General features: G+C 34.9%; 1 protein-coding gene across 1 annotated transcript; it reads left to right on the top strand.

The window, feature by feature from the left end:
* The first annotated feature begins 10,217 nt into the window (after window positions 1-10,217).
* Window positions 10,218-11,615, top strand: LOC100241465 (uncharacterized). Its single transcript, XM_002264822.2, has one exon. It carries the CDS (start codon window positions 10,218-10,220, stop codon window positions 11,613-11,615), a length of 1,398 nt encoding a protein of 465 aa, XP_002264858.1.
* Window positions 11,616-13,239: the final 1,624 nt, after the last annotated feature.

Here is a 13,239-nt window from a genome sequence, read left to right as displayed (position 1 = left end):
ACTTTTGGGCTGAAGCGGTTAACACTTCTTGTTATGTTTTAAATAGAATTTTATTAAGGCCTATTCTTAAGAAAACTCCCTATGAGCTTTGGAAAAACAAGAAACCCAACATTAGCTATTTCAAAGTCTTTGGGTGCAAATGATTTATATTAAACACTAAAGACAAATTTGGAAAATTTGATGCAAAATCGGATGTTGGAATTTTTCTTGGTTACTCAACTTCAAGTAAAGCCTTTAGAGTTTTTAACAAAAGAACCATGGTTGTTAAGGAGTCCATCCATGTTATTTTTTATGAATCTAACAATTCTCTCCAAGAAAGAGAGAGCTTTGATGATGATTTAGGGTTGGAGACCTCTATGGGAAAATTACAAATTGAAGATAGAAGGCAATAAGAAGAAGTTGTAGAGGATCCCAAGAAAGAAGAATCACCTTTGGCACTACCTCCTCTTCAACAAGTGCAAGGTGAATCAAGCCAAGACCTCCCTAAAGATTGGAAGTTTGTCATCAACCACCTACAAGATCAAATTATAGGTAATCCATCTAGTGGGGTAAGAACTAGATCATCTCTTAGAAATATTTGCAATAATCTTGCTTTTATCTCTCAAATTGAACCTAAAACTATAAAAGATGCTCTAATTGATGAAAATTGGATGATTGCCATGCAAGAAGAGTTAAATCAATTTGAAAGGAGTGAAGTATGGGAATTAGTGCCAAGACCTCAAAATCAAAGTGTTATTGGAACTAGATAGGTCTTTAGAAATAAAATGGATGAAAATGACATAATTATAAGGAATAAAGCAAGATTGGTAGCCCAAGGTTTTAATAAAGAAGAAGTGATAGATTATGAAGAAACCTTTGCTCCCGTAGCTAGATTGGAAGCCATTAGGATGCTAATTGCCTTTGCATGTTTTAAAGACTTTGTTTTATATCAAATGGATGTGAAAAGTGCTTTCTTAAATGGCTTTATAAATGAAGAGGTATAAGTTGAACATGTAGGGAATTAAACTGAATTCCCAACCCATGAGAAACAAAAATTAGAGAAAACACACGCCAAAGAAAAACAATCACACGCACAAGACAGTATTTACGTGGTTCGGCAATTTGCCTACGTCCACGGAGTTGCAGAGATATCACTATTATCAGGGAAGAATATAGAGTACCACCACAGCGGCTACAATATTTTCTCTCTATATATAACATAACAACCACACTACACTAAAAAACCCTAATTACAAAAGGTGGTTCCACAATGGGCTAAACGGGCCCAACAAGCCTTAGTGAATCTCCCATTAAAAAGCCATGCAATATTATTCGGGTCAGGTTGCCAAACCGGATCAAACAAAACTAGGTTCCACAAAGCCCAACAAATCTCCCACTTGGAGATTAGTTCAATCACCAACATCAAACCGCTATCATCCAAGAAACAATCCTTCATCCCTACAACTCATCCTCCTGTCCTCAAGCTAGAAGACCAATTGAAGCTGCGCACAACTTCAACTTCTCAATAGTGACACCCTTAGTCAACATGTCTGCCGGGTTCTTAGATCCACAAATCTTGTCAAGTATTACCAGTTTATCTTCAACAAGATAACGGATAAAGTGGTATTTTGTTTGTATATGCTTCGACTTTGAATGAAAAGCCGAATTTTTGGCAAGAAAAATTGCACTCTGACTATCACTGTGTAGAATGCCCATCTCCTGCTTCTTACCTAATTCATCTAAGAAACCATGTAGCCAAATCATCTCCTTTCCAACTTCAGTTGCTGCAACATATTCAGCTTCTGTAGTAGACAAAGTAACAATTAATCTTCTGTAGATTTGAAGCCTATGATATAGTTGTACCACCTAGAGTAAAAACAAACCCAGTAGTACTCTTTCTACTATCAATATCACCAGCAAAATCAGCATTTACATAACCCTACAGTTTCAAACTTGCACCTGTGAAGCAAAGACATGTATCTAATGAACCCTTCAGATATCTTAGAATCCACTTGACTGCCTCCCAATGCTGCTTTCCAGGCCTACTCATGAATCTACTCACAATTCCCACTGCATGTGCAATGTCTGGCCTTGTACACACCATAGCATACATCAAGCTGCCAATAGCTGAGGCATAGGGCACCTTGCTCATATGGTCCCTTTCTTTTTCTGTCTTCGGTGACTGTTCTTTGCTTAGTTTGAAATGACTACCCAAGGGTGTGCTCACTGGTTTAGCTTCATTCATGTTGAACCTGCTAAGAACTTTCTTCACATACTCTGACTGTGAAAGCTTCAATGTACCATTAGCCTTGTCTCTAATGATTCTCATATCAAGGATTTGCTTTGCAGCTCCCAAATCCTTCATTGCAAACTGTTTGGACAATTGCTTCTTCAGATTATTAATCTTTTCAATGTCAGACCCTGCAATAAGAAAATCATCCACATACAATAGTAATATGATGTAAGAATTGTCAAAGGACTTAACATAGCAACATTGATCAGCTTCACATCTCTTGAACCCAATTCTATGCATAAAATTGTCAAACTTCTTGTACCATTGTCTAGGAGCTTGTTTAAGGCCATACAAGCTCTTTTTCAGTTTGCAGACTAGATTCTCTTGTCCATGAACAATGAACCCTTCTGGTTGAATCATGTAAAGGTCTTCCTCCAAGTCACCATGAAAGAATGTTGTCTTCACATCTAACTGCTCAAGATGTAAGTTTTCTGCAGCCACCATTCCAAGTACAAGTCTAATTGTTGACATCTTCACAACTGGAGAAAATATCTCTGTGTAGTCAATGCCCTCCTTCTGTTGGAACCCTTTAACAACTAATCTGGCCTTGTAACGTTTGCTACCATCATGCTCATTCTTTATTTTGTATACCCACTTGTTGTGCAAAGCCTTCTTTCCTACTGGCAATTCAGTCAGTTCCCATATTTGATTCCCCAACAAGGAATCCATCTCATCCTTCATGATTAACTCCCACTTGCTTGAATTCTCATCTTACAAGGCTCATCATAACACTCTGGCTCACCACCATCAGTCAACAGGAGATAATTTAAAACAGGTGAATAACGCTGTGAAGGTCTAATGTTCCTGGAAGATCTGCGAACTTCAGCTACAGGTGTACTTTGATCTACTTGTGAATTTACATTCTCCTTATCTTCTTCACTCCCTTTTTGGACAATACTTTCAATCAATTCATCTAAGTTGACAAACTCAGATTTCTTTTGATCTATCTCTGTAACATCTGACACTACAGTTGACCTGTCATTGTACATAACCTGTTCATTAAATATCACATTTCTACTTCTGATGATTTTCCTGTTTTGTTCATCCCAAAACCTATAGCCAAATTTCTCATCACCATAGCCAATGAAAAAACATATTTTTGACTTTGCATCAAGTTTACTACGAGCATCAAAATCAATATGAACATAAAAAATACAACAAAAAACTTTTAAATGTGAAAACTTCACCTCTTTACCGCTCTAAACCTCCTCAGGAAGTCTGAATTCCATAGGAACTGATGGTCCTCGGTTTATCAGGTAAGCTGCAATGCTAACAGCATCAGCCCAAAAAGTTTTTGGTAGTCCAACATACAACCTCATCTTCTAGCACGCTCATTGAGAGTTCTGTTCATGCGCTCAACCACACCATTCTGCTGTGGTGTCCCAGGAATGGTCTTCTCCATTCTAATTCCCTGTGCAACGCAATACTCACTAAACCCTCCATCTATGTACTCTCCTCCATTATCTGACCTCAAACATTTTACTTTCAAATCTGTTTCTGTCTCAACCATGACCTTCCACTTCTTAAAAGCTTTAAATACATCAAATTTATTTTTCAGAAAATAAACCCATACCTTTTTGCTTGAGTCATCAATAAAAGTGATGTAGTACCTTGAACCACCAAGGGATGCAACCAGAGAAGGCCCCCACAAATCAGTGTGTACTAGTTCCAATTTTTCAGCCTTCGGTGTCCTGCCAGTTTTCAAGAAGCTCACTTTTTTTTTGTTTTCCTAAGATGCAACTTTCACACATGTCAAAATCAATGGACTTCAATTCTGGTAGTTTCCCTTTTGATAACAATATCTTCATCCCTTTCTCACTCATGTGACCAAGTCTACGGTGCCATAGGCTTGTATCAGTACTTGCATCAGCAACTGCAATTGTGTCTCTTGGACATGAGGTCATATACAGTGTACCGGTCTTTTTTCCACGAGCCAATACCCTAGTTCCCTTTGTAACCTTCCGAGTACCACCAACAAATAGTATTGCATGTCCTTCATCATCAAGTTGTCCAACATAAATCAGATTCCTCCTTAGGTCAGGAATATGTCGAACTTCTCCAGTAACCAAACAGACCCATTGGGTAACGATATTCGGACGTCTCCCAGACCCACAACATCCAAGGCTGAACCATCAGCCAAATACACCTTACCAAAATCACCTGCAACATAATTCTGTATGATTTCTCGGTGTGGAATGGTATAAAACGAAGCTCCTGAATCCAAAACCCAATCATCGAGTGGACTGTCTACTACAAGAAGTAATGCATGTTGTACCTCTTCTGTTACAACATTAGTAGAATCATCTTCATTCTTCTTCTTAGGGATTTTGCATTGCCTTTTAAAGTGACCTGTTTTCCCACAGTTCCAACATTGTACTTGTTGGCTTGATCTAGATTTGCTTCTGTTCCGATTAGAATTTCTAGATTTTGATCTACCCTGGTTTGAATTTTTGTCATTACCTCTGCCTCTTGTCTCAAGGTTTAGGGCAAAACTAGATCCTGAGGTTTCGCCTGCATCTCTTCGGTGAATCTCCTCAGCCAGAATTAAATCTTGTATATCATTGTATTTGAGCTTTTCCTTTCCTGTAGAATTGCTTATTGTCATCCTCATTGCCTCCCAACTGTTTAGCAAAGAAGCCAAGACGATTAGAGCACGAATCTCATCATCAAAATCAATTTCTACAAACGATAATTGATTTGTGATTGTATTAAATTCATTCAGATGTTGTGCTATTTATGCATTCTTTGCCATCTTCAAATTGAACAATTTCTTTATCAGATGCACCTTATTGTTTGAGGACAACTTTTCATACATACTGGACAAAGCCTTCATTAGATCTGCTGTGGTCTTCTCCTTTACAACATTGTGTGCAACAGACCTAGACAGAGTTAACCTAATAACTCCTAGAACCTGTCTGTCAAGAAGCGCCCATTCCTCAGCCTTCATACTCTCAGGTTTTGTCCCCAAAAGAGGTAGATGCAATTTCCTCCCATAGAGATAATCTTCAATCTGCATCTTCCAATACGCAAAGTCTGTGCCATCAAACTTTTCTATTCCAGATGCCTTTCCTGCTTCTTTTTCCATTGCTCCCACTCAAACCTAACCCTAGGCTCTAATACCAGTTGTAGGGAATTAAACCGAATTCCCAACCCGTGAGAAACAAAAATTAGAGAAAACACACGCCAAAGAAAAACAATCACATGCACAAGACAATATTTACATGGTTCGGCAATTTGCCTACGTCCACGGAGTTGTAGGGATATCACTATTATCAGGGAAAAATATAGAGTACCACCACAGCGGCTACAATATTTTCTCTCTATATATAACATGGCAACCACACTACACTTAAAAACCCTAATTACAAAAGGTGGTTCCACAATGGGCTAAACGGGCCCAACAAGCCTTAGTGAATCTCCCATTAAAAAGTCATGCAATATTATTTGGGTCAGGTCGCCAAACCGGATCAAACAAAACTAGGCTCCACAAAGCCCAACAGAACAACCGCCCGATTTTCAAAGTTTTAACCTTCCTAATCATGTTTTTAAACTTAAAAAGGCATTTTATGGTTTGAAACAAGCACCTAGAGCATGGTATGAAAGATTGAGTAAATTTCTTTTGAAAGAGGGTTTTAAAATGGGAAAAATAGACACAACTCTTTTCATAAAAACCAAAGAAAATGACATGCTCTTAGTGCAAATATACGTTGATGAAAAATCAAATTGATTTTGCTTTGTCCAAATCAATTCATCTTTTTTGAACCCCACTAAATTATAAGAGAGACTCTTCTTATGGAAATTAACCTTATTTACCATCTTTGGTTATTATTTCACATTAGGTTTTAAGTCTACTTATTTTTGGAGTGGGTATTAGTAGATGTCATGTAAAATAATAATTATTTATAGAAGGAGACCCAACAAACCTAACTTCTACCAACAACATATCTTCATAGTTTGTAAAATTATTAATGAAATCTCACTACTTGTAGTATACTTTACTATTTTCACCATTCAATGCTTTATGTTATAGTGAATACTTTTTATTTTTTTATTTTTTTATTTTTTATTTTTATGTGTGATATATAACTTGTTTTGTGAACTTGATAGAAAAAAAGAAGAAGAAAGTCTTGCGATTACTAATATCTAATAAATGTAGTGAGTCAAATAGAGAGAAATCACGTCTTGTAAGTGTTTGTATCCACCAAATGAGAGCAGAAATGGGAATGTGAATATGAATTTAAGTTTAAAATGTGCAACATAGTTTTTAAATGTTGTAAGACATGGAAAGAAATGATGTCTTTTATTTATTGGTATCCTCTAAATGAGAATGCGAATGCAAGTGAGGATGCAAATCTTAGTTTATTATGTGAGTTACCGTTTTAAGTTAAATATAATTTTTGGTTAATTCAAGTTTTCAAAAAGTTGGATCATATACTTCTTGTTCAAATTTGTCATAAAATCCAAATAATCAATAGTACTATGCTGTGACAATTATGCTTAAGAGAAAAAATAAAATCAACTAAAAATATAAAATATAGGAATCAATATAAGGGTTATGAATTATTAGGAATGGATGATTGTGATCTATTCATTTTTTCAACACCATAAAAATTAATATTAAAAACTCTTCTCATAGGAGTTAACCTCATTCATAACTTAGGATTAGTTTTTACTTCAGATTCTACATCTACTTCTTTTTTTGTGTGTATTTATAGATGTCACATCCAATAATTATTTAAAGAGTGAGACTGACAAATCTAACTTCTACCATGAACATGTCTCTATAAGTTATTTAACTATTAATGAAAATCCCACCACTTGTAGTCCACTCTACCATTTTCTTCATTGAATACTTTACCTTTCATGATTTCAAATTTATTTTTATGCTAAATATGTGACTTACTATGTCAAGGTCTTTCCTATCCTTATCCAAACATGTGATGTAGAAAGAAAGGATGTCTTGTAGTTTGATAAATGTTGTGAGACATATACATATAAAGGAAATATAATATCTTATATTATTGGTACCTACCAAACGAGAATGAGAATGAGAATGCAAATGGGAATGGGAATGTAAATCTAAGTCTACCATGTGAAACATGGTTTTACATTTAAATTTAATTTTTGATTAATTCAATTAAGAATGGACCTAGATCATGTATTTTATCTTCATATTTTTCATAAAATCTTAATAATCGATATTATCATATTATGCTCATTGATGCTTATTTGATAACTGGTGAGATGTCATAGTAGATTGACACACAAATTTAAAAATTCTAGATATATCCTAGTGAATTCAGTTTTCAACCATTTAACATGTTGATTATTCATATATTAGATTGAAAATTTTAGCTTCTTTTTAAATAAATCCGACAAAATTTAAAATTTTTAAAAGTCAAATTGATTTTCTTGGTCCAAATTAATCTATCTTTTCCCAATCCCACTCAAAATCGTCAGAGAGACTCTTCTTTTGGAAATTAACTTTATTCATCATCCATCATTATTATTTCATATGATGTTCTACGTCCACTTATTTTTGGAGTGAGTATTAATATGTCATGTAAAATAATAATTCTTTACAAAAGGAGATCCAACAAACCTAACTTCTACCATCAACATGTCTTTGTAGGTTATATAAGTATTAATCAAATCTCACTGCTTACAAATCGCTTAACCATTTTCACCCCTCAATGTTATATGTTTTGTGAGTCCTTATCTTTACCAAGCATGTGATAAAAAGAAATATGACGTCACACATTTACTAATATCTAATAAATTTTGTGAGATATATAAAGAGAAATTATGTTTTAGATTTATTGGTATCCCCCAAATGAGAATGGAGCTGCAAATGGAAAAGAGAATCGAAGTATAGAATGTGAAGCCTTGTTTTAGTCTTGCTGTTAGTGATATCCAATAAATGTTGTGAGGCATGCATATAGAAAGAAATAGTGTTTTTAATTTATTAGTATTCACAAAATAAGAATGAGAATTCAAATGGGAATGCAAATCTTAGTCTATAAAGTAAATTTTGGTTTTACATTTAAATTTAATTTTTGGTTAGTTCAATTTGGAACAAGTTGGATTGTATATTTTATCTTCAAATTTGTCATAAAATCTAAATAATCAATATTATCTAGTTTTGACAATTATACTTAAGAGAAAATAAAGTCAGTTGAAAAAATAAAATTTAGAAGTCCATGTATGAGTTATAGAATATTTGAAATTGATGACTTTTTAATGACCAGTGATTGGGTATTGAAACACAAGTTTAAAAATTATATATATTAAGTCAATTTTGTTTTCATAATTTAAAAGGTTGATAAATTATATATTAGATTAAGATATTTATTGATGCAATAAAATATAAAATTTTGAAAAATCAATTTCATTTGTTTGATCCAATCCGAGTCATGTTTCCAATCCCACAAAAATTAGAATTAAAGACGACTCTTCTCATAAGGGTTAACACCATTTATCACTCAAGATTAGCTTTTTACATGAGATTCACATCTACTACTATTTTTTTTTGTGTATTTATAAATTCTAGTAAAATAATAATTATTTACAAAGGAAGACTTGACAAACCTAACTTCTATCATTATTAATTATTAATGATTAAGGAAATCCCACCACTTACCACTTATGTTCACTCTTATCCTTTTCTCCATTAAATCTTTTACATTTCACGCATTCATATTACTTGTTATGTCAAAGTCTTTCTTATCATTAGCCAAGCATGTGATATAGAAAGAAATGATGTCTTGTAGTTTAATTCATATTGAGAGACATATATAATGGAAGAAATAATATATTATATCATTGCTATCCACCAAATAAGAATGAGAATGCAAATGGGAATGTGAATCTAAATCCACAATGTGAAACATGGTTTTATATATATTTAAATTTAGTTTTTGGTTTATTCAATTAGGAATAAAACTAGATCATGTATTTATCTTCTTATTTCTCACAAAATCTAAATAATCAATATTATCATATTATAAATATTATACTGAAGAGAAAAATAAAATAATGGAAAGCAAAAAAAAATTATGGTAGTCAATGTATGAGTTATAGACTATCGACGATTGTTAAATGGCTAGTGAGAGTGTTATAGAAGTGTGTATTAATAATAGATGTCATGTGAAATTATTTATAGGAGACCCAAAAAACCTAACTTCTACCATCAACGTGTCTTTATAGGTTATATGATTATTAATGAAATCTCACTATTTGCAATCCAATTTACTATTTTTACCACTAAAATGTTTTATGTTTAATGCATAGTTTTATTTTTATGTCATATATACATTATTTGTTTTATGGGAGTCTTTCTTATCCACACTAAGCATGCAATGGAAAGAAAGGATGTCTTGATTTATTGGTATATACATTTACCAAATGAGAATGGTAATGCAATTGAGAATACGAATCAAAGTCTATAATTTGACGTGGTTCTAGTCTTGCTATTAATGATATTCAATAAAAGTTGTGGGACACATAAATATATAGGATCTTAAATTTCTTTATCTACCAAATGAGAACAAGAATGCAAATGAGAATACAAATCAAAGTTTACAACTTGACATGTGGTTTAAGTCTTGCTATCAATGATATTCAATAAAAGTTGTGGGACACAGAAATGTATAGCATCTTAAATTTATTTGTATCTACCAAATGAGAACGGGAATGTAAATGAGAATACGAGTAAAAGTCTACAATTTGACATGTGGTTTTAGTCTTGCTATTAATGATATTCAATGAAAGTTGCGGGACCCAGAGGAATAAATAGCATCTTAAATTTATCTACCAAATCAGAATGGGAATGCAAATGAAAGTCTACGATGTGAAATATGGTTTCACATCTAAGTATAGTTTTTTCCCTTATAAATAAGGCCGAGTGAAGGGAAGAAAAGTGCAGTGAGAAGTGATTAAAGAGGAAATGGCATTACCAAGGTATGTGGTGCTCAAATCAAAATATAACAACAAGTACTTGCGGTACATCCATGAAGATGTGCAAATTCATGGATTTCTCCAATTCTCGGGAGAGGAGGTCGTGACACCCTACTCAAAGTACCAAGTGGAGAGGGCAAAGAATGGCGGGGGACTAGTGCACATAAGATGCTGCTACAACAACAAATACTGGGTAAGGTGGTCCAAGAACCACTGGTGGATTGTTGCCGGGGCGGACGAACCAGATGAAGACCAATCGTCATGGTCATGCACCTTGTTCGAGCCTGTGCACGTAGATGGCGATGCTCAAACACTCCGATTTCGCCACGTCCAGCTCGGACACTATGCATGCTTATGGAGGCTTCCACCTCCTTATGGTTCCTGTTTGTTTGCAGGATCAACTTCGGCTGACAACGACCTCTGCGATGTCTGTACAATCATTGATTGGGAATCACTATTGATATTGCCAAAACATATCGCCTTCAAGGGCGATAATGGCCACTACCTCAGTGCCCGGAAGATCGAGGGACACCCATATCTGGAGTTCGCATCAAGTGACATTGGAGACCCGACGGTGGGGAACGAGGTCTTCACCACTCACGATGGAAGCGTCCGCATAAAGTCAGATTACTTCGGCAGATTCTGGAGGCGCAGCCCTAACTGGATATGGGCTGACTCCGATGATTCCACCACCAACAACTCCGATACCTTGTTTTGGCCTGTTAGAGTTGACAACAATGTGGTCGCTCTCCGCAACTTAGGTAACAACAATTTCTGTAAGAGACTCACCACCGAGGGCAAGACCAGCTGTCTCAATGCCGCGGTCTCCACAATTTCCAGAGAGGCACGCCTGGAGGTGGCAGAGCTTGTTTTATCAAGAAACATCTATAATGTCAATTTTCGCCTCATGGACGCTAGGATCTACGACCAGAGCGTCATCGTGATGACCACCGCGGAAGCCATTAACAGGACCCATGAACCGCACACTCAACAGGTGAAGCTCTCGTATACGGAGACTAAGAGCAGTACTTGGAAGGGCAGCGTCTCATTGAAGTTGGGTGTCAAAATCACCATGGAAAGCGGCGTTCCATTCATCGCCAACGGAAAGTTAGAAATTTCGTCCGAGTTTAGCGGTGCATATGAGTGGGGAGAAACTGAATCAGTCACTACTGCAATGGAGACTATGTACAATGTTACAGTGCCGGCGATGACTAGGGTGACCGTGAGCATGATAGGAACCAAGGGTTCTTGCGACGTCCCTTTCTCCTACACTCAGCGCGACACTTTGACAGACGGGAAAATTGTTGTTGACAATATGGATGATGGTGTTTACGTTGGCGTGAACTGCTTCAACGTCAAGTACGAGACCAAAGAAGAAAATCTGTGATGTGAAATGCTAAGTCATGCTTCTAGGACTTGTTGCATTGGTCGAATCCCCCTTCCTTGCCTAATAGTATTATGAAGGATAATAAAATTGTGCTTGCCTTTACTTTTGGGACTACTTAGTGTTATGCATGATCGGTGAGCGACTTAAAGAAAGATGTTTCTTTTATGTAACTTATCATCATGTACTGTGCTACTTGAGTTTGTGTTTTCTAAGTATTGATGAAATAAATATTATGTGGGTATTGCGTAGCTTTTTCACTTTTTTTTAGTTTTAATATCTTGGTACTTAATATACTTACATCTCATCTAGACTATGCCACCCCATTTCCAGATCTTAGAAATGCCTCTGAATGGAGGAGAAACATTACTTTATATATTTTATGTGATTTTGAGTTTAATGACTTAATTGTGACGTGTCTCTTTCATGGACTTCTAATTTTGACCCCATACACCTTAATGTAGCTATGTTGGATTGGACACTCAGTCAATATAGAGTTGCTTGTCAGGAGGGCTGAATTATAGACCCATGATTTATCAGATCAGGTTCTCATTCGATGTATAGACTCAGACGTTGTTTATATTGTAAACTTAGATTCTCTTTCCCATTCTCATTCGATAAAAATATACTTATCGTGTCACCTAGACTTAAATTACATTGTTAACATTGTAATTTAGATTCCTATTCTCATTCTCTTTCTATAGAAATGTACTTGTCGTGTCACCTAGACTTTGATGTTGTTGACATTGTAGTAGACTAAAATAAATTCCTTTTCTTATAAACCCTTATTTGGATGACAAATGACATTAAGCTCAATAAAATATAACAGGTGCGCTCCTCTTGATTTGAAAACAAGAGATGTGTTGTCATTTTCGCCAGCCCTGCCGAGCAGGAGCAAGAAATGGTGCAGGTGTGTGTGAAAGCTAGGATTTGGTCAAAGCTGAGAAGAGGCTAACAGAACAGGGCCAACAGAGATGGGTTGTAAATGCCCAGCAGGCTTTTATCACAAACCGTATACAAAAGAGCCTATACAAGAGACAAAGCAGCATTTACGAGCCTTTGAATGGGCGCACCAGATGCCACCTTCTTCAATTAATGTCTCTTTTTGGGAAATATAGGGGACTTTCATATCTTTATGAAAAAAAGATTTTGTTCTTTTGCCATTTCATAAAAATATGTTGTTTCACATACTTTCAAATATTTTATTTGTTTTCACATCTTGTTATATAATTATAAAATTCAATTTTATATTTTAATTTTAATTCAATTTAATTAACATGCATATCTTTGTAGTTATAAAATTTAGGATTTTTTTTTTTTTTTGTTCTCATTACTCATTAGTAATTGAAATCTGAAAAATTAGATATATATATTGCACTTGTAGCAAAACATGGTCCCTTATTTTTAATATTATATGAAATTTTAGTTTTAATATTACCCTTTTTCTTAGTAATTTTTTTTTTATATTTTATTCTGAATTCTTCCAAAAAAAAATTACACAATAAAAGAACTCTTTTTATCCTAATAAAATTTTACCATAAAACGAAAATATTCTTTCTCGTGTACTCTTCATCCGCTACTTTCATTAAAAACATTTTTTTTAACCATTTTATAAAGAAAAGTGTTA

This window comes from Vitis vinifera, chromosome 7 (assembly GCF_030704535.1).
Source record: "Vitis vinifera cultivar Pinot Noir 40024 chromosome 7, ASM3070453v1".
NCBI lineage: Eukaryota > Viridiplantae > Streptophyta > Magnoliopsida > Vitales > Vitaceae > Vitis > Vitis vinifera.
This window is presented reverse-complemented; position numbering and strand designations above follow the sequence as displayed.

Coding starts and splice junctions, on each gene's coding strand:
- LOC100241465 (XM_002264822.2), top strand. CDS start 10,218: ATGGCATTACCAAGGTATGTGGTGCTCAAATCAAAATATAACAACAAG.